The sequence below is a fragment of the Castor canadensis genome, chromosome 5, assembly GCF_047511655.1.
Source record: "Castor canadensis chromosome 5, mCasCan1.hap1v2, whole genome shotgun sequence".
In the NCBI taxonomy this organism is placed as follows: domain Eukaryota; kingdom Metazoa; phylum Chordata; class Mammalia; order Rodentia; family Castoridae; genus Castor; species Castor canadensis.
Genome location: NC_133390.1, coordinates 156174820 through 156197568, shown reverse-complemented (window position 1 = coordinate 156197568; position 22749 = coordinate 156174820). Strand labels below are relative to the sequence as shown.

The window sequence follows — 22749 nt, the reverse complement described above, 5'->3', positions numbered from 1 at the left end:
TCTACCACTGAGCTATATACCCAGTCCCTGGCCTAACCCCTAGCCAAAATTATGGTTCATAAATCACAAAGTATCTATCTTTAGCCTCATTCCTGTCTCAACCTCATCACCACCCTCAGTTTAGATGATTTCTCTCTTTCACTTGTCTTTGACAGAGGCTTGTGGCCACTGTAAATTTTATCTAGAAAAGATGAGGTAAAATAAATCAAACTAGAAAATCAGGAGTGGTGGTACATGCCTATAATACCAGTACTCAGGAGGCTGAAACATGAAGATCATAAGTTTGAGGTTAGCCTGAGCTGTAGAGCAGGTGTCTCAAAGCACAAAAACAAAAATAAAACAAACAAACCAGAAAGGCATGGGATTGCTGGCCTAGCATGTCCAAGGCCCTGGGTTTGAACCCTAGCACAGCAAAAAAACAAAACCAGAAACAACCCTGGGTTAGTCAGTCCATATGCTGCCCAATTACCAGTTCTTTCCGTAGCCTGGCCAGTTCCTCCTTCTTCTGTTCTTCTTCCTGTTGCCTGGCCTCCTCCAACTGCTGGATTTTCTGTGCTTCTACCTCAGCCATTCTCTTTTCCAGCTCCTGCCGCTCCTTGGCTCTCTTCTCAGTGGCCAGCTGAAAAGGTTCCTGAACTAGAGAACCAGAAAGGCCCTCTGAGTATAGAAACAGAGAGAATATTGGTATATAAGCAGTACTTGCATAAACCTAGTCCCCAGGATTAAGACAAGTGGCAGAGACATGGAAGGCAATAAAAGCCTGGGCTGGAAGGAAATGGAGTAATCACAACACATCTGAGAATTTAAAAGTTTGAAAGGCCTCTGGAAATCAACTAGTACAAATGGGAGAAAAGCAAGACCCACAGAGATAAAGTAACTTGCTCAAAACTATGTGATTTTTAGAAAGATGTAGAAGAATCCTAACTTCCTAACACACTGCCTAGTGCTTAACAAATCAAATGTTTTATATCTATGGCTTGCTTTTGAACAAACTTACCTCTCATTCACTTGCTATTCTTTGGGTGGGAAAACATGTAACTGTTGTCAAAATGCCAGCTGCTTTTGCCAAAGCTATGTTATAGCAATCTGGCCCTAACACATTCTACAACTCAAGGGAGCTAGAAGATCCAATGAAGGCAAAAGACTGGGTCTAGGTGAAGAAAAGCTACCATCCTCTAAACTCAAACGTGGTTGACACAGCACTGTCCTGACATCACTGAGTTTCAGGATCCCCCTAGAAAGTCTGACAATCTGTCCCAATCCCCTAAGAGTTCACAGAATACTACCGGCAACTGATTTTTTTTCTTTCTTGGGAACAAAGGGCTCTTGGGAGATGACGGTGTTTGGACGAGCCTTGAAGCAAGCTGCTTCTTTCTGCTGTTTCAGTTCTTCCTCCAGCTGTTAGGAAGAAAGTCTGTCAGATAAGCAAGTACATAACTCTCATGACTAGCACAGCAATAACGTAAGTTCTAATGTTTCAGAACTGCTTTGTTAGTAGATAGCAATGATTTAATATAAACACTATCCCCTCCCAGGACATCTGAAGTCACTAACAAAAGTGAAAAAAAATATATATATAATGTGTGCATTGTTATGTATATATTAGTAATATATATATATGTATTTTTTTTTCCTTTTTGTGGTGCTGGGCGTTGAATTCAGGGTCTTGTACTTAATAGGCATGCGCTCTACCACTTGAGCCACACCTTCAGCCCTTTTTGCTTTTAGTTCTTTTTTGCCTAAGCTGGCCTCAAATTGTGATCCTCCCTATCTTGAGTAGCTGGGATTAAAAGTGTGAGCCACTGCTCCTGACCCTTTATGATATAGTAAACCTGCAGCCTTATTTGTGGATTTATTACAAACAGTTTTGACAAGCACTATCAAAAACCAAAAGAAATTTCAACAACAAAAATTAAACATTCCCATGCACACATTACATGGCTCAGTTGATGTGGAGAAGCCAGTCCTGTGTTATTGTAGTTGTGTTTAAACTGGGTAATCTGCTGAGTATTTCCCTGCCCTTTTGTGAAAATATGCCTCCCAAAAAGCAAACAGGGCCCCAAAACTTCACCCAAAGGTAAAAGTATGGGCTTAATTTAAACAATGGAGTGAAATTTTTTTAGGTTTTTTTTAGGTTTTTTTTTTGTTACTAGGGTTTGAACTCAGGGTCTCATGCTTGCTAGGCAGACACTCTACTACTTGAGGCATACTCCCAGCCTGAGAATTTTAGATTTGTTGAAAAATGGCATGTGTTTAGCAGGAAGTTGGGTGGCATTACAGGAAAAATGAATCAAATGCTCACAATACAGTATACAGTATTGAACTCTGCATCCTGAGCATTTCTTTCTCAACATTGGTCTCCTATAACCATGTAACTGTGGATAGAGAGGGTCTACTTTACTTTTAAGGCCTACTTAACATCACAAAAATAGGGACCAAGCAATATCACCTGTAAAGTTTTCTCCTTCCCACTTCAAAAAATAAACCAAAAACTAAGCAGAATTTAATCAAGCCTCCAGATCTAACTACTCATTTACAGGAAATACAGGGGATAGAGGGATATGTTAAACACATAGGAATGCAATTGGCAAAATCCAGATTGTGGAAAATCTATATAATCCAGTTTGCTCAACACATAAAATATAAAGAGGGGAACATATTGATTAAATGAGACCTGGAAATTTATCAAACAAATACCTTATTGGGATCCTGATTTGAACAATTCAACTATTTTAAAACATTACGAGAAATTTGGAGACATTTGAATGTTGACTATCACTATTAAAGGATCACTGTTATTCTTTTGGATATTTTCATGGATTTTTTTTATGTCTTTATGTTTTAAATACACACTTGAGTATTTTGGGGTGAAAAGAGATGGTACCTATGATTCATCCCAAAGTAATCTTATGTAGGTAGTGGTAAGTAGGTAGAATTACAGATGAAATAACATTTTCCATGTTTTGAGCAAGTTCTTGGGTTCATGGAAATTCATTATACTATTCACTCTACTTTGTGTGTATCTGAAAAACTTAATAGAAAAAAGATTAATAATGGAAAATGACCCATACAGACATTCTATGTCTTGGTCCTTAAGAAGAGTCACTATTGCTTCCAAAGTAGCAGTTCTGAGGTTTCCTAGAGAATGATGCCAACAGAGACCTGTATTCAGCTACGGAAACAATCACATAGCATCGGCTTCAAGATGGGGGTTATTCCTACAAACAAGGATTAGCCCTGAGCTCCTTTTGGACCAGTCGAGGATAAGGTATGACATAAAAATACTGACAAATTTAGGAATTCAAGGAGAATTTTTCTACCCGGGCAGAAATGATCCCAATTAAATCAACCATTAACCAACTGATTATTGAACAGAGTGCAAGTATACCATAGCACACCATGCTGAGGAAACAGCATTATCATATTGAGAACCCACCTAAGCTGAGCACCGGTGGCTCACATCTGTAATCCTAGTTACTCAAGAGGCTGAGATCAGGAGGATTTAGGTTCAAAACCAGTCCTGGTAAATAGTTCTCAAGACCCTATCTCGAAAAAACCCATCATAAAAATAGGGCTGGTGAAGTGACTCAAGGTATATAGGCCATGAATTCAAACACCATTACCGTCAAAAAAAAAAAAAAAAAAAGAACAATTAGTGAATGAGTTTAACACTTCAAATATGTGGCAGAGAAACCTGTAAGACTTAGAACATTTACTATCTCTATAGAACAAAATGCACTGACCTTTAATTTAGCTAAGAGTATACTGACATAATTGAGTATATCATCCCAAATGATTTCAGTGGAGTGGGTCTGCCTATTTGACCAGTCAACCAGCCAACCAACATTTAAGCTGCTCTCCCATTTCCTACCTGGTGCCTCCACATCTCTTCCTTCTGAGCACCTCTTCTATCAGTCTCCAGGAAGAAAGGCTCAGTTTGGGTTACATTCTTTACCTTTCTCTCTGGCAGGTTAACGGTGTCAAAATGAGGCAAGGGAAGTGCCTTAAACTTGGGCACCTAATAGAAAAGAAAACATTAGATTTAAGAAAAGGATTCTCACCAGGCATGGTGGCAGATGCCTGTAATTGCAGCACTCAGGAGGTGGAGGCAGGAGGATTTCAAGTTCAAGCCAGTCTGGACTATACAGCAAGACCTTGTCTCAAAAACAAAACAAAACACAAACAAACCAACAAACCACAAACAAAAAAACCTCTCTAGCAAGAAAGCAGTATCTGCTCCAGACCATGTGGCTGGTCAGTTTTCAAAGCAGCATGGTCTAGCAGAAAATAGTAATTGGCCCAAAATGAAACTGAGGTTTTCCTCACAATATCGCCAACACCTGACAGTGTGATTACCATCAAGTCACTTAACCTTTCTGTGTCAGAAAGATTGAATTACTTGCCCTACTTATATATCATAGGGGGCTGAGAGGTATCAATGGAAGGTAGTGAACTTACATAAAAGGTTCCATTCAGGGATCAAAGAACAGTATTATGCTACTTGCCAAAAATGGAAACACCAACCTCTCCTTTTTGCAGTTCTTTTATTTTCTTCTCTTTCTGTAACTGGCGTTCTTTGTCCCGAGAATCAAAGGAGAAAGGGCATATTTCCACGGCTCTTGGCTCTGGGAGTTGGGGCTTAAAAGGTACCCCATAATGTGGCACAGGCTGAGCTCTTATCACTACTGGTTCATCCTCTTCCTATAAAAGAGATTCAGTTTAGAAACAAGGACTCTTCATTTCTCCCACCTCCTCAGAATGTGGACTCAGAAAACATCATTGTACAAGGTAAGTCACTAAATTAAAGCAAATCACTCAACCTTAGATGTCTTAGTGTCCTTTTCTATCAAAGAGGGATAATGCTGAAGTCAACCACCACATCACAGGAATGAGAGCAATGTGAAAGCATTTGTAAAGAACTAACACAATTACTCTTAAAAGATCTAAAGTTTTTCAAAGGAATATGGCAAGAACTAAATGACATCAGATAAGATGAATAAAATGAAGATCAGAAGACAGGTACTAACCAAGCATACATATACCATAGCCTCTTCTTTGACCCAGTCTCCAGACTCCACTAAAACATGTGACTGGAGTTAATGGTTGCCAAACCCAGAATAGGACCAAGTAAGTTGTTTGGGTTCAAGTTGGTAACATAAGATTACTGTGTATTTTAGTTTCAAATGAACCTATAAAAAGTCCTATGCCTGAGATCCGCTATAAAATTACCATAACTCTGGATATTTATAGATAAAATGGGAAATGTAATAAGAAACGAGTATGATCAATAACAGTTTATGTATTTCAATTCCATGAACCATCACAACACAAGGGTCACCCTTGTTACCCTTGGGCTATCAATGTAATAGAACAATGCAGATATAACTGCTTAGTATGAATTTTAAAAGTCCCTAACTGAATAGTGACAATAACCCAGGCAAAATAAAAAGCAGGGTTTGGCAACTTTTGCTCCATGTTATAAAGATAGGCTGATTTCAATGCTGTAGAAACAGACATGCCTCAAAAGACCTAACCTTTCCGTTGTTTTCATAAATTATAACCAATCATTACTGAGAGCTAAAAGATTCAAATCTTAGCAACTACTTTGCTCTTACGGGAGCAAAAAAGATGATCAAATGTCCTTAATGTACTTTTTTTGGGGGGCGGGGGCAGTACTGGGTATTAAACTCAAAGTCTTGCCTCCTGAGCCATGCCCCCAGTCCTAAATGTTCATATTGTTCTTAAAGACAACTCCAGATAACAGTGATTGCCTCTGACCTCCATTATGTTTAAGAAATTTAATGATAAGGCTCAGACTGACTATGCACAGGAAAAATAAATGCCCTGCTCCCAGGGAATCACCTCATCTTCTCTGCTAAGCATTCGGACTCTGTTCTTCAATGCAAAGGCTGGTGACTTGGGAACGGTGATTGGAAATACTTTCTTTTCAGGAACACCCTGGAAGAAGTATGTAACGTCAATTAGACATCCCAGAAAAATCTACACTAGACTGTGTGAAAGATGAAAACCCTTTCTTAAAGAAAAGCTCATGTATTATGATAATAGATCTTTCCACTCCCAGGACTTATAGAAATGACGTCTCTCGTGGATACCAAAATATAGATGCTCAAACCCCTTTATAAAATAGTGTGGTATTAGCTTAGAACCTATGCACATCTTCCCTTATACTTTAAATCTTCACTAGGTTACTCATAAAGCCTGATACACTGTAAATGCTGTGTAAGTGTTATAATGTATTGTTTAGGGAATACTGGGCAAGAAAAAAAAACCTCTGTATATGTTTAGAACAAATGTAATTTTTTGGTGAGGCCCTGAGTTCAAACCCCAGTACCACAAAAAAATAATTTTTTCCCCAATTATTTTCTATTCCCATGGTTGGTTGAATTCGTAGATGCAGAATTCACAGATAAGGAGGGCAGACTGTAAATACAAAAAAAAAAAAAAAAAAAAATCTTAATCACACTTATATATTTAGATGTTGAACTCCCCTAGCTAGCCTATGAGTATTTCATGGGTGAAAACTACTTTATCCCATTGGTCCTAACACAGATCATCATTCAGTAGATGATGTTTGTTAAATGAATGTATGAGAATGAAGACATAAGAATTCGTAGTTTTTTTGAGGTTTACATAAAAACTACCTTTGACCTGTCATATTCAGGACCCTGTTTCTTTTTTGTTTGTTTGTTTGCAGTATTGGGGCTTGAACTCAGGGCCTTCATCTTGAGCCATTCCACCAGCCCAATTTTTTGTGATAGGGTTTTTCAAGATAGGGTCTCACAAACTATTTGCCCATACTGGCTTTGAACTGCGATCCTCCTGATCTCTGCCACCTGAGTAGCTAGGAGGTGTGGGCCACTGGTGCCCAGCTGGGACCCTGTTTCTTAAGAGGGTAATGACAGCTCTTGGAAACAGTCACTTGGGTGGGAGAGGTTTCTTAAAAGTCTGCTGTAACAGAGTATAGCCTATAGTACATATGCTTCATACCAAAAAAGGGAGGAAAGCATTGTGAAGAGAGGTATCACGCAAAAAACTTTCAACTGAAAGAGAAGATGGTAATTATTTCTAAGCATAATCCTAACCTTTTTTTTCTGTACTGGGTTTTGAACTCAGGGTCTTGAGCTTGTTAGGCAGGTACTCTACCACTTGAGCCATGTCTCCAGCCCATGGGATTGGGGTTTGAACTCAGGACTTTGCGCTTGCAGAGCGGAACTCTACTGCTTGAGCCACACCTCCAGTCCATTTTTTTTTTTTTTTTAAACCTAACCTGGAAAATATAACTTCAGGTTGCTTTTGACTTAATGCTAAGAAAATAGAATAAACAAAAATGGGGCCTGGGGCCACTGGCTCACACCTGTAATCCTAACTACTCAGGAGGCAGAGATCAGGAGGATTGCAGTTCAAAGCCAGCCTGGGCAAATAGTTTCAGAGACCCTATTTTGAAAAAACCCAACACAAAAAAGGGCTGGTGGAGTAGCTCAAGGTGAAGGCCCTTAGTTCAAGACCCAGTACAGCAAAGAGAACCCAGTCAAAGGTAATACATTTTTGCAGTTTCACCAAAACCATGGCTTACTCTAAAACAAGAAAGTGAAAGAAGACAATAAGCCAGGCATGGTGGCATGTGCCTGCAGTCCCCACTTCACTCAGAAGACTGAAGCAAAAGGATGTCTTGAGCCCATGAGTTCTTGAGACCAGCGTGAGTAACATAGTGAGACACTCATCTCAAAAAAAAAATTATATAGTATGCTGTGTACAGTTCACAAGAAAATAATACACTATTTTACATAAGGGACTTGATTTTGTATCTGTTGTGGGGGTCATAAACAATCTCCCACAGATCCTGAAGGATGACTACATATGAAAAGGTCACAGAGCAGTTCCTGGCCCATGGTACAAGTGTTGGCTATCATGACAACAACACAATGACAATGACATTGCTATACATTGTCAGTTCCAATAGTGCCTCCTCCACAAAGCATTCTTGAACCTTCTATTTTGAAAAATCATGCTCTCTTCTGAATTTCTACAATATTTTAAGTTGTCACTGCTCTCAAAACATATCTGCCTTTTTAATATTATTTACATGTATGTTGGTTCCTATACTGGACTTTAATTTCTAAGAGCAAAATCCACTTCTGCTGTCTTTTATCACCTCCAGCTCCTAATACAATTCCCTGTTTGAAGTATCTATTCAAAAGGTGGATATTTGGTCACAATCAGGACACTTCTGCCAGCATGCAAAGCCTCAACTATTCTTACCACAACATCTTCCAAGATCTTAGTAGGGCAAGGTCTAGAATGAAATTCAAAGTGTTCATCCTCTGATTTCTTCTTTGACTCTCGCTCCTGGATTCTTTTCTCAATTTCCAAATCAAAGCCAATAGGCTGAGTAGGTGGTTTCACAGGGGGTTTCTTGAGTAAGATAGGCCCACTTTCAAGAATTCTGGGATCAAGTTCCCGTGCTTTGAATTTGTATCTGTGAGGTGGAAGTTTAAAAACAACCATTAAAAAAAAAAACTTAGTATGAAAACTACAGAAAGAGCAAAGTGAAGCAAAAACAAAAAACAATAATCATTAAAATGAGACATCGTGCACAATAAAACTTCTACTCTCAATAACCCTATCTTTACCTCTCAAGCAGAGGCAATTCTAACATATCTTCTACTTTATTTTTTTCTCATTTTTACCTAGTCTTAGTTTTTTTCATATCCACACACATAAATCTATTCTTACTAACAGGTACCTTATCACATGATATTATCATAATTAATTTGATATATCTATTAATTTTAAGTTATTTCCAGATTTTTGGTGGGACTGGGGTTTGAACACAGGGCTTCATATTTATAAAGCAGGCGCTCTACCTCTTGAGACACACCTCCAGCCCATTTTGCTATGGTTATTTTGGAGATGGGATCTTGTGAAGTATTTTCCTGGGCTCACCTTGAACTGCAATCCTCCTGATTTCAGCCTCCCAAGTTGCTAGGATTACAGGTGGGAGCCACTGGTGTGCAGCTTGTATTGGAGTTCTTTACAAGGGCTCAAACTGATTTGATTTCAATTATGAAATTAGTCTTTTCTAATAATTAATTTCCAGATTCAATGTAGTTATAAGAAGTATTTATATGTATACATATATATCTGTATATATATATATATATGTGTGTGTGTGTGTGTATATATATAGATATATATAATATTTTTTTACACTATTTATTTTTTAACTACTTTAAAAGATTAGGGTTTCTCTTCGTAGAGGAAGTTCTATAGTCCCAGCACTTGGGAGGCTGAAGCAGGAGTATTGTGAATTTGAAGCCAGTCTGACTACATAGTGAGACCCTGCCTCTAAACAAATAAAACAAAATTTTATAAATAAAAAAGCAGAGCAAAAAGAAATAGACGAAGATATGATCTGATGCTAGCTACATGAAGTTCCAGTTTCTCCCACTGCTAACAGGATGGGATTACCTGGACTACCCTCAGGGGACATTCCTTAATTGGAATTATAAGGGTAGGGAATATGGCTCAGTACAGAGCATCTGCATAGCATGCCAAGGCCCTGAGTTTGATCCTCAGCAAAAAAAAGACAAGAAAAAGAAAAGAAGGAAAAAAGATGAAAGAAAAGAAAGGAAATTAGAATTATAAATTAAATTTTCCTACTCCCACCTCTACTAGATTTTTACCAGTTTACAGTCCAGGACATCTCCATATTCATACTTTTACTCTTTTAATCATAGAGGCAGGGGCACAGCCTACAGAGCCCCTGTCAAATGTCACAAATTTTCATGAAAAGGAAAACAGCAATTGTTGTCCTTATAAAACTGAGAGAAAGCAGCAGGTTCTTGGAACTCTTCCTCAAATGCTGCTAGTGGGACTTACTGTTGCATTTTCTCCACCTCCTCAGCCTCTTGTTCTGCTGCACTTTTGCAAGTCACAGGCCTTGCACGCTGTTTGGTTTGCAGCACAGGAGTCTGTGGGTCTCTGGAGGTCTTGGTCACAGATTTAGAGGGTAATAGACCTGTAAAACCGAGATCATAGACATTCTCCTGGTTCCCCAAGGTCTAATTTACCTGTAAATGCTGACTCAACTAGGCAGCCCAGAAATGGGTAAACAAACCCTAGACACTCAGTTCAGCTCATGCCAGTTAACTTGACAAATGTCCACTCCTTTCTTCCTATCACTCTGTTTTAAGGGTAGCCGTCAAGTAAACTCTCCTGCCATCTTCTAAATTTAAAATCTAGTCATGTGATGGGTTCCTTGGCATTGCACAGGCCTGTACTTTTCTATTAACAATGCCAACTAATTTGCTTATTATTGACAAGATTTTTGAAAATTTTGACTTTAAAACATAAGGACTTTCTAAATACTAGTAACTCCAAACTTTATAAATTTCCTAAAAGCATCTATATCAAAGCATCAAGACCATTATTCAGTAAAAAAACTATGTCAAAGGATCAAGACCAGCACCACCACTCATAGAAAGTACTAATTTATCTATCGAGGCATAACCAATTTTCATAATTACAGAATGAGTCTTCCAGTTTAGATCTGATCATATGATAGTGGGAGATAAAAACCAAATCTATTCATTTTAAAAATAAGCTATACTTCAAATATGCATGTAACCACAATTTAGCTATAACTGTACAAAGTTTTAAGTAAAAATTACATAAAATAATTTTCTATTTTCCAGGGGTAGAATTCTAAAAGCAGGGCCTTTCGGACTAAGGTTTAGAATAATGTATTATATGAAGTCATATTTAATACTTAAGTTTTCAAGAAGATAAAACATTTCATTATTTTCATAACATAAAATCTGACCAAGTCATTTAAGCTATCAGAGCATAATAACAATATTAAGAAATGTGGTAATTAGGGCTGGGTAGCTTAGTGGTAGATCACTTGCCTAGCATGCTGGAGCCACTGGCTTCAATTCCAAGCACTGAGGGGGGAAAATGAAAAACAAACAAAAAACCCAGAAGAAATTCTGTATTGGAAGAACTCATGTGTACCTAACAGTGCTACACAATGCCCATGCAAAGACAGAAAAATCTGAGAGACCTTGCAAAACAACCACATCCTACTTTATCCAGAATACTATTCTGTATTCTCTTTTGTGTGTGTGTGTGTTACTGGAGTTTGAACTCAGGGCCTCACTCTTGCCAGGCAGGCACTCTACCACTTGAACCACTCCACCAGCCCTTGTGCTGGGTATTTTCAAGATAGGGTCTTGCAAACTATTTGCCTGGACTAGCTTCAAACTGTGATCCTCCTGATCTCTGCCTCCTGAGTAGCTAGGATTACAGATGTGAGCCAATGGTGCCCAGCTATTTTGTATACTCTTGATAACTATTCCATACAACTTCCCACAACTTCCACTCCTCAGACTTCCTTATCTTCTTGGAGAGATTATTTTTATAAAGACAAAACTATGAACTCATTTGTTCACCACCAAGCCTACAAACTCACCAGCATTTGCACATTCTCCTTACTCCTCCATTCTCCTTTCTAACAATAATCACTCCTACTGTACTAAGAATTCTGGAGGGAACAACTCCAGCCAGCTATGATATGGGTAGGAAACTTACTAGTATCTTCCTTCTTACTTCTCAAATGATATCTGTCAGGGGTTCGTTTATGGAAAGCTTCAACCTGCTGTGCAAGAGGCACATATGTAGAAGCTGCTTCATCAAATGTTCTCTTCTTTCCTTGGGACAGGTTGAAAGGCTTAATAATGGTACATCCTTTAGTCACTCGTGCCTAAAAAGAGAAAATTTGTTCCCCAAATGAAATGTTACAAAAGAGCACAGGCCTACCACAAGCCACATATTCAACACAGAGGATCAAACTAAAAAGGACCTGTTTAAAGCCAAGATTATTCCATTCTGAAGTTTGTCAGTCCTCCAGCAAGAGTTATAACTAGTTACATTCATCTTTTCTTTTTCAATCTAGCAATTAACAGATACATGTTTTGCAATAGTATACAGGCAGTTTTTCTCAAACATGTCAATGTTTTGAATCAATTGAAAGCAAGCTTTCTTAGAACTCAAAAGGAAAAAAACAAAAGTTGCAGGGCTGGTAGAACGGCTCCAGTAGAAGATGCCTACCTATCAAGCATGAAGCCCTGAGTTCAAACCCCAGTATGACAAAAAAAAAATTTTTTTTGAAAGCTGCAAAGACATCCCAACCCAAACCCATTAAATTTTTTTTTTTTTTAAATAGTCTGGGCTTTTGCATCCACATCAGATTAGGCAGACACTTGAATCAGAATCTCTCCATTTATCCCCTCAAGTTGACTGATGAAAAAGCCTACTCCTTGCATCATTAATTTTGATAAAACTGGTGTCTGATTAGAACCAAACTCTTCAAAGATATATTTCAAAAGCAAAAGCAACAATTTCAGGGTTTAAGACAAAGATCACGAGTGCAAGGGCCATCCTGAGCTACATAGTGAGAGCCTGTCTTTATTTAAAAACAAAACAAAACAAAACAAAACACTGGGCACAGAGGGTTAAACCTATAATCCTAGCTAGAGATGAGGAGGATCATGGTTTTGAGGCCAGCCTGGGCAAAAATTCTCAAGACCCCATCTCAAACAATAAAAGCTGTGAGAAGCCAACCCAGATGTGAAACAATGCCCTATCTGAAAAATAATCAAAACAAAAAAGGATTGGGGTGTGGCTCAAGTGGTAGAACAACTGTGTAGCAAGCAGGAGGCTCTGAGATCCACCCCTAGTTCTACCCAAAAAAAAAAAAAAAAAGATAATACCACTACAAATATTATTGTTGGTGTTCTAGTAATAAAACTGTACAGGATTTGAGTGGTCTGAACCAAATTTTTCCATAAGCCTTGATACATTTTCTACACAACTTTATGGATACGAGAATTCTTTAATGCAGAAATGTCTGTGCCTACAATTTGTCACACAATTCTATGTGCTTCATGTACTCTCCCCACCCTCACCCCCACCCCACCCCCAGTACTGGGGTTTGTTTGAACTCAGGGTTTTTTTAAATAGAGTCTTGTGAATTAGTTGCTCAGGCTGGCTTCAAACCGTGATCCTCCTGATCTCTGCCTCCTGAGTAGCTAGGATTACAGGTGTGAGCCACCAGCGCCCAGCTTCATGTACTTTTTTTTTTTTTTGGCGGGGGTGGAGGGGGGTGGGGTGGGGATTAATGCGGTACTGGGGTTTGAACTCAGGACCTTTGCACTTGCTAGGCAGATGCTCTACCTCTTGAGCCACTACTCCAGCCCTTTTGCTTTAGTTATTTTTCAGATACAGTATCATGTTTTTTTTTGCCCAGGCCAGGCTGTGTGCTTCTCCTACCTACAGCTTCCTGTGTAGCTGGGATGACAAGTGAGTTCTAACACACAACTTTATTTGTTGAGCTGGGGAGGTCTCACTATCTTTTTGCCCAGGCTGGCCTCAAATTGCAATCCTTCTGATCACTGTCTCCTGAGTAGCTAGGATTATAGGCATAACACCACACTTGGTCTTATATACTTCCTTATTTCCATTTTCACAGTAACTTGCTAAGATGGAGTAGAGTGGTTTGTCCAAGAGCACACAGTTTGTAGAGAATTTGTATTCATCTTAATTCAAAATACATGCTTTTCAGTTATGGTATTGTAAATGATGACCACAAGTGCTACACCTGAATCCTAATGAATTAATATCAGGAATATTCATTTAGCTTACAGGAGATGGAGGATGCTTTCGAAGTTCAGATGTAAAGTTCACTTCCTTATACTCTTCCTGGTTCTTAGAAGGTTGTTTGATTCGCTCATCTGTGCGAAAGTAGAAGTCAACTGGTTTGGTTACCTGGCTAACTGATTTCTTCACAAGTTGCCCTAAGTGAGGAACAGAATTAAACATACAGATAATATTAAGAATAGGGAATGTAAGTAAGCCCCTTTTTACTCCTTTTGGTATTTCTGTCACCATGAAATAACTAACTTTGTTTACTATCTACCTGTAACCCAAAACTTGAAACAGTCCTCAGGAACACTGATACATGTGTTCATCTTCAGTGAATACTATTAGGTTTGAACCTTTTGGTCAGATACATACCAGGTAGTGCAGAGAAGAAAAATCCCATTTTCCACATATAGTCATAGCTTTAGAGAAAGTGTCACTGGAATACTTTTGATAGGAAAAGCTATGGATTCATATGTGAGAGAGAGAGGGAGAGAGAGAGAGAGAGTGTGTGTGTGTGTGTGTGTGTGTGTGTGTGTGTTGCTGAAGATCTAACCTAACTCATGCATGCTAGTCAGGCTCTCTGCCACTGAGCTACAACCCCAGCCTCTATGGATTGACTTTAAAAGCAAACTTAACTCACCATCTCTATAAACTCTAAGGTGCTTTTCTAACTGGTAAGGAGAACTTAATAGCTTTGACTCCACCAATAGCAACTCTATGCCAGACCAAAGCAGAATTGTGACTATTACCATCAATTATACTTTCCCCCATAGCTACAATTGGATTTGACTCAGCTCTCTTTACCTCTGCCTTAGAACAAAAGGGAAAAACAGTGACAAGAACAAACTGGCCTGCCCTCTTCCTTTATCTTTTGTCTCAATGCTAGTTTCTTCTTTTTCTAATACAAAGAGGAAGAATAGCATGCTTTTTTTTTTTTTGGTGGGACTAGGGTTTGAACTTGGCTTCATGCTCGCAAAGCAGGCATTCTACCACTTGAGCCACACGTTTGGCCAATTTTACTCTGGTAATGTTGGAAATGGGGTCTCATGAACCATTTGCCTGGACTGGACTTGAATTTTGATCCTCCCAATCTCAGGCTCCCAAGTAACTGGGATTATAGGCAAGCCACTGAAGCATAACTGTGGGTCAGCTGTTCTAGGGAATAATCAGTGGATTATAAATTAAACCCACAACCAGCCCTTTAAATAAAGACATCTTTTTACACTGCCTGCTGAGAAAACTTTGTTTTTTGCTTTAGAGACCTCCAAAAACCCTACCAAGACTACAAGAAGTAACCCTCATAACTTAGACTCAATCAAACTGACCTGCTCCTTCAAGAGCAAGTTTCTTAGATTCTTCATTCTTTTTCCGCATCTCCACTACCTCCTGCTGCATTTTCATTCTCTTCTCCAACTCTTGCTCCTCAGTACTTTTCAGAACCTTCTGCCTAAAGGTCAAAAGAGGAGAAAGGAATTCAATGATTCAAAATAATCTAAAGGCATCACATAGGCTATGTTTTTAACCTATGGTTAAAAAAAAAAATCATTACAACCAAAAAATATTATCTAATAAATATATATTGGCTTAATTAGGTAACACAATGGAAAAAAAAAATCAAGATGAATACTTTATACCAAGATACTGAAATTTTTTTCAGAAAAAAACAGACTATAGAAGATACTATAAAAGATCCACAAATCTTACTATACAATGATTAGCTCTTATGCCACATGAAAAACTAAATTAAAAAAAAAAAGTAGAATGGCGAAAATAGGGCTGGGAATGTAGCTCAGTGGCAGAGCTACTGGGGCTTGATCCCCAATAGCATTAAGTAAATAAATAAACAAGTAATAGGGAAAATATTTGCAACAGATATGGCAAGGGTTTAATACAAAATAAATGTAATAGAGAAGACAGACTTAGAAATCAACAGGTTTCAAATTCCAACCCTGTCATTTCATTTTCTGCAATTATGAACTTGAAAAAAACTATTCAACCTCTAGGAGGCTGTTTTCTCGACTCTCTGGAACTGTTATAGTAGATGTTTCTGAAGTGACTGACACATGATGAAGTTCAATGTAGAGTAGCCATTCTTAATAACGACAGTATCACTAAGACCACTTGTAAGGAAATATGGGAAAGATATTTAGAAAGCAAGAACAATAAAATCTTGTCAGCAAATAAATAAAAGGGACTGGAGCATAATTCAAATGGTGGAGTACTTGCCTAGCAAGAGTGAGGCCTTGGGTTCAATTCCTAGAACCATAAGCAAATAAGAAAATTAAATAGGTGGGTTCTGGTGGTTCACCTCTGCAATCTTAGTTACTTGGGAGGCTAAGATCAGGAGGATCTTGGCTCAAGGCCAGCCTGGGAAATTAGTTCATGAGATCTCACCTCCAAAATAACCAGAGCAAAATGTGTCAGGAGGTGTGGCTCAAGCAGTAAAGAGCCTATTTTATTAAGCATGAAGCCCTAAGTTCAAACCACAGTCCCACCAAAAAAAATAAAATAAAAGTTAAAATAATTTGCTAGAGGATAGGGTAAAAGAGGATATAATTAAAAGGTACAAAAACCCAGTTAGACAAAAAGAATAAGATTTTGTTTGAGGTCTATGTACAGCATGATGAATATAGTAGTAGTGGTACACTGCATATTTCAAAACTGTTAATGGGATAATTTTCATTCTCTTACCACAAAACATTTTAGGTGCTGGATATATTAATTAGCTTAATTTAATGATTCCACATTGTTGTTATAGATCATAATATTGCTTTTTACTTATAAATATACTGCCAATTCACAAAATTTTAAAAATATTAATTTGATGCCATCAATACTGTACCAAGTAAATTTGAAGCAATTTTAAAAGTCAAAGAACCTGGGCACTGGTGGCTTATACCTGTAATTCTAGCTACTCAGGAGGCAGAGATCAGGAGGATGGTGTTCGAAGCCAGTCAGAGGCAAATAGTTCACAAGACCCTATCTTGAAAAAACCTAATATAAAACAGGGAAGGCAGAGTGGCTCAAGTGGTAGAGTACCTGCCTAGCAAGCCTAACAAGCCCAGCAACTGTGAGGCCCTGAGTTCAAACCCCAGTACTGCCATAAATAAATGGTAAAAAATTTAAAAAGCAGGTATGACTACAAGGAAATAAAAAATATTCCTTCAAAGCCAATGGCACTGAAAACTGGTACTTTCATTTTAGAAATGAAATTGGCAATAAATATAAAGAACTATAAAGCCATCATGCTCTTTGATCAAGGAATCTCTCTTTTGTCACTGAGGAGACTCCTTAAAAGAAACAACTCTGCCTGTAAAGTTGTTTGCTGATTACTTGTAATAGTGAAAAACTGGAAAATAGGAAATGGTTTAATCTATTTTGATAGAATGTTAGTAATCTGTCAAAGAAATCTACATAAGATTTATAAGAGCACAGAAAAAAGAATGAAACCATCTCATGGAAAGTGAATAAAGCAAAGCAGAATCCAAAGACTGTTTGCTAACTGGTGATGAAAATGTTTATTTACCTGGGTAAGGGCCCAGTGGAGCGGAAGAAAAAACAAACTGTCCAATTTAGGTAGTGAGAATTTCTACTTAACTTTTCCTTTTATATGTATTTTGTATTTGCTTTTATAGTATATTTTTCTCATTGTCTACGATTTGAGCACCTTCCAGGACAGTGCTAACACCACTGTCACAGCCTTAGCAGTTTCCCAAGCACCTGTGCACCAACCAGATTACAGATGATTCTATTTGTAACTGTACGCTATTCACTCTAAACCTAAAATTGGGAAAAGAAACCTACCTTACAGTTGGCACACAAGGCCCATTATGTCTGCCCTTGGTTTTCTCTAGGGAAGATTCATTCTTTTTGGAAATATCTTGAACACTGCTTTCTTCTTCTTCCTTTGGCTTCTTTCTGTTGTGAGAACTTGAGTTCAAAGTGATTAAAAAATATACTTTCAATTTCCTAAAGCCTATCCCCCACCATACTTCTTCCCAAATCTGCCAAATATGGCTTAAATTTTCTCAATTTTAGGATTACAAGCATTCTTCAACCACAAGATTCTTCCAATAAATGGCATCATCAGATCACAAAAACCAATAACTCCAATGAGTAAACTATTAGAAAACCCACAGAGGTTCATTCAGGTGAGAGTTGTGTGGCAGTGGTTCAGAGGTGAGGAGGGGTTCTAGCTGCTCATCATCAAATGAATAAGGGCAGACAGCTGGATGCTGATAGTTATTCTCTTCCTTATGAATAAAACCCCAATTCGGGTGGTTGCAGTAACATACCAAGCTATAAGTAAATATTACACTTGCTTTAGCAAGCTCTCATGCCATAGGGGTTCCAAGTGAGAGTCTGGGCAACTAAAATATAATTTAAGGACTTCAGTGAAAAATTTTACTTTCTTCATGAGTGCTACATATACTCCTTATCTTGGGACTGGCAGAGTGGCTCAAGTGGTACAGCGCTTGCCTAGCAAACGTGAGGCTCTGAGTTCAGACCCCAGTACTGCCAAATAAAAAAAAAACCTAGAAATTACCATATACTCCTTTTCTTAAACATGCAAATGATGCCTAGAGTTATAGCAGCTATCCTGTGACAATAAGCAACAAGCAAAATGAAAAAGCTAAGAATCACAGAAATGCTAGTCCTGGCAATGTTCAGCCACTGAACAAAAGCTAGCAGCAAACCACTTTTAGACCTCTATAAGTAAATAAAACATTTATTCAAACAGTCTAGTTGAATAGGCTATTACTTGCAACAGAATGCATTCCTGACAAAAAATAAGAATAAACACTATATATTCAGTTTGTTCGTAGCCATAGATATAAATAGAGGTAAAACTTATTATTAACTGAGATTTGAGCACCTTCCAGGACAAGACACACCTTACCATGGTCATGGTTTTAAGAGTTTCCCAAGCTCCAGGAACATCAAACACATTGCACACATCAAAACACATTGCAATTTTACTCTGTTTACTCAAAGTGTAAATTCAGGAATGAAACCTACCTTACAAGTGGCCTACAAGACACAGCATGGTTCCACCCACCACCATGGCAGGAAGAAACTGTGGCTACTTACACTTTCATTTTTTTGGAAGGTGGAATTTCACTGATGATTACAGGAGTGGCACATCTCTTTGCTTTCATTTGAACATGGCGTTTTTCTTTCTGATCCAAATCCTTCCGAGCAGAGAGTCTAACTGATCTTCTATGGTACAGTAATTACCAAAACTTGTCTTACAATGAATACATCTACTACAAATGATCATTCATACACTACTAATACAAATGTTCTTCAGAAATGTGAAAGCAAGTCAAACTACAAAGGGCTTAAAAAAGTTTAACATCATCTACATTTCAAAAATCTAATCTCTTATCTTGTTTTTGAAATTCAACCATAAAATTTTAGCATTTAAATACATTGATCTTAACTGGGCAAGGTGGTACACACCTGTAATGCCAGTACTACGGAGGATAAGGTAGGAGGATCTGAATCAGCCTGGGACACAAAGCAAGTTCAAGATCAGCTTGAATTATAAATCAAGACCCTGTCTCAAAAAAACAAAACAAGTCACCTCAGTGGCTCATGCCTATAATCCTAGCTACTTCAGAGGCTGAGATCAGAAGGATCACAAGCATGAAGTCCAAGCCCAGAGTTAAAACCCCAGTACCATCACAACAAAACAAAACCCAGCAAAATCTCACTAAGTGCTGTCTACAGAAGAGACACTTTAAAAATCAAAGGCAAGGCTGGGCAGTAGCTCAGTGGCAAAGTGTGTGCTTAGCATGCATGAAGCCCTAGGCTTAATCCCTAGCACCACAAAAAATTTAATAAGAAGACAAAATAAAAGTCAAAAAATAGCTTGAAAATGCAAGTATAGAAAAAGATACTATACAAACAACCTAAGAAAGCTTAAGTAATACTGAAGAGCAAAAAGAAATTTTTTACATCAGGAAAACATTAACTTTAGACCAGACTGATGAGGGTTTGAATTCTGGTTCTGATATGAACTTGCCTTCAGCGAGCAACTTAGTATTTATGAGCTCTTATCTACAACTTAAATTGAAGTCTAACATTATGAGTCTAACATGCGGACACAGAGGGGGTAGTGCTCTGTTGAGTTGCTGTGTTTTTTTGTTTTGTTTTGTTTTTTAATATTATTATTATAACCACAACATTTGAACCCCCAAACAGTCTTACCTTTGAGGCTGGGGTGGAGTATTTCTTGATATGGTTCCCTCAACTTCCAGGGAAGAACAAGCATTTGATGGAATAGAATGTTCTGTAAGATTTTCTTTTTCTTCCTCTTTGTAGTAAGTATTACCAACTGTGGGAGACCAAATGCTAGTCAGCACTTAAATCTAAAGAAAATGAGTTACAAACTATATACACATACATACACATACACACACATATATACATACACACAATTACACATGTACAGATACACCTAATATAATATGAAGATATGACTTAATATACAACTCTATCTCTTTGGTCTTGGCAGCAGAAGCAAGATGAAGGGAATGTCAACATCTGGAAAGCAATGTAATAAGGCATACATGTGCCCCACTGTGGCTCTAAAGCCTACCACCTTCAGAAGTCGACCTGTGGCAAGCAAATGTTGCTACCCTACTAAGCGCAAGAGAAAGTATAACTGGAGTGCCAAGGTAAGAGACAAAATAATACAGGAACTGGTCAAATGAGGCACCTAAAAATGGTCAACAGCAGGTACAGGCATGGATTCTGTGAACAAACAACACCTAAACCCAAGAGGGCAGCTGTTGCAGCATCCAGTTGATCTTGAGATCATTAATTTAATTTGTTTTACAAATTAAAACAAACCAAAACATAATTCTAGATTGAAATCATATATAAACACAAACACACATATCACTTGCATATATAGAGAGACTATGTGTGTGTGTGTGTGTGTGTGTGTGTGTGCATATTTCCTTCCTAAGCAATGGAACCCTTAGTTCCAGTGAAATCTTATACAGAAATCCTACTTATAAAAGCTACTTTGAGGCTGGCAGAGTGGTTCAAGTGGTAGAGCACCTGCTTACAAGAGTGAGGCTCCAAGTTCAATCCTCACTACCACTATGTACATGTATCAAATTATCACAATGTACCCCATAAATATGCGCAATTATGCATTTATTCTTTCTTTTTAAAAGCTGGGCATAGTATCCCACACTTGTAATTCCAGCACATGAGAGGCTGAGGCAAAAGAATCATGAGTTCTAGGGCATGGTGGCTCATGCTTATAATCTTAGCTACTCTGCAGGAAGAGATTAGGAGGACTGCAGTTTGAGGCCAGCCCAGGCAAAAAGTATGTGAGATCCCATCTCGACTAATAAAGAGCTGGGTGTGATGGCAAATGCCTGTCACCCCCTATGCAGAAAGCGTAAATAGGAAGTCATGGTCTGGCACAGCCCAGGTGAAACAGGATTTGAAAAGTAACAAAAGCAAAAAAGGGCTGGCTGGGGTGTGGCTCAAGTGGTAGAGGGCCTGCCTGGCAAGTGCAAGTCCTTGAGTTCAAACGCCAATACTGCCAAAACAACAAAAGTAAAAATACCATGACCACTTTTGATTCATTCCAGAAATACAACATTAGCTCAGTATTAGAAAATCAATGTAGCTCAACATATTAACAGACTGAAAAAAAAAAAAAGATAAACATATATGACCAGATCAACTCAATACATGCAAAAAACCAAAAAACAAAAAAGCACTTAACAAAGTCCAATATCCATTAATGATAAATATATTCCAGCAAAACAGGAATTAAGAGAACTTCGTCAGCCTAACAAAGGGCATGGACTGAAAAAACAAACAAAACAAAACAAAACAAAAAACTTCAGTAATCATCCTATTTAATGGTAAAAGGCTGAATGTTTGCATACTAAGATCAAGACTAAGACAAGCACGTATACTCTCTCTACTGCTTTTTAACATCCTACTAGAGGTTCTAGCCAGTGTAACATGCAAAAAAAAAAGTCAGATTTGCAGGTGACATGACCATTTGTAGAGAAATTTACAAAAAAAATTAATAATAAGAAATTGCAGGGTTGAGCTGGGGGTGTAATTCAGTGCAGAGTGTTTACCCAGCATGTATGAGGCCCTGGGTTCTATCCCCAGCACCACAGGGGGAAAAAAATTACAGGATAAAAAGATTATATAAAAGTTAATTGTATTTCTATGTACTAGCAACACAAAGAGAAATGGAAATTAAAAGAGGCATGGAAAATGCTTTAAGAACACAGATAAGTGAAATCAGTCATAGAAAAAAGGGTCCTGAAGATGAATAGGAATTTCTCAAACTAGGGTATTCAAGGCAGAGGGTGTAACATTAATAGAAAGGCGAGAATGTGAAACAAGAAAGAATACAAGACTATGAGGGGTCTAGGAGGCATGCCTGTAAATAGTATACATGGTCTTTGCCACAGGAAGTGCCAAGCAGAGGTCTGTTACTTTGGGGCTTTCTATTCTATTTGATGGTAGAAATCACTGAATACAAAACAGTCTTAAACTGAAAGCTGCATCCCTTTTGAATTCAAGAACACAAATACCATTATAATAACAGAAAATCCACCACCTTGAAAAAACTAATGAAATTCATCTGAAGATAACAGCATTCAAGCCATTGGCATTTCATATATGTCAGTTAAAACATGCCACGTAGTTCTAATTCCTTTGTCCAAGAAAGAGGGATACTAGTTCAAAGTACTTGTTCAAATCCTGAATTGAATTGATATCACCTGTTCCCATAAATTATCTGAAGGTCAGTTTAGCAGCTCAGACTGCAAAATAAAAGTTTATTAAAACTATGGCTATTTCTCTGAGTTAGCCCCTCAAGTTAATGATGGGATTGAGTCCAATTTCAGATTTACCCACAAAATAATTTTCAAATGTTCTCAATTGATTATGATGATGGCTGTACAATTCTGAATACAATAAAAACACTTAATAGAGTTTTTATTTTAAAAAAATCAATTTTGAGGAAATTTATGA

General features: G+C 37.9%; 1 protein-coding gene and 1 pseudogene across 6 annotated transcripts in view; one reads left to right on the top strand and one right to left on the bottom strand.

The window, feature by feature from the left end:
• Positions 1 to 22749, bottom strand: part of Tpx2 (TPX2 microtubule nucleation factor) — a 49346-nt gene that overhangs the window by 7479 nt on the left and 19118 nt on the right. For 4 of the 6 annotated variants that reach the window (XM_020171962.2, XM_020171963.2, XM_074074519.1 and 1 more), the window contains 13 exons: positions 19936 to 20062; positions 18814 to 18942; positions 17527 to 17652; positions 15048 to 15169; positions 13723 to 13874; positions 11611 to 11782; positions 9901 to 10039; positions 8281 to 8497; positions 5863 to 5958; positions 4525 to 4701; positions 3872 to 4018; positions 1287 to 1398; positions 470 to 657 (listed from right to left, as the gene is read on the bottom strand). In XM_020171962.2, coding sequence (XP_020027551.1) covers positions 470 to 657; positions 1287 to 1398; positions 3872 to 4018; positions 4525 to 4701; positions 5863 to 5958; positions 8281 to 8497; positions 9901 to 10039; positions 11611 to 11782; positions 13723 to 13874; positions 15048 to 15169; positions 17527 to 17652; positions 18814 to 18942; positions 19936 to 20062 — 1904 coding nt within the window. The remainder of the gene's footprint in view (positions 1 to 469; positions 658 to 1286; positions 1399 to 3871; positions 4019 to 4524; positions 4702 to 5862; positions 5959 to 8280; positions 8498 to 9900; positions 10040 to 11610; positions 11783 to 13722; positions 13875 to 15047; positions 15170 to 17526; positions 17653 to 18813; positions 18943 to 19935; positions 20063 to 22749) is intronic. The other 2 variants (XM_020171964.2, XM_074074520.1) reach the window with 2 other exon arrangements.
• Positions 20253 to 20536, top strand: LOC109691773 (large ribosomal subunit protein eL37 pseudogene; annotated as a pseudogene).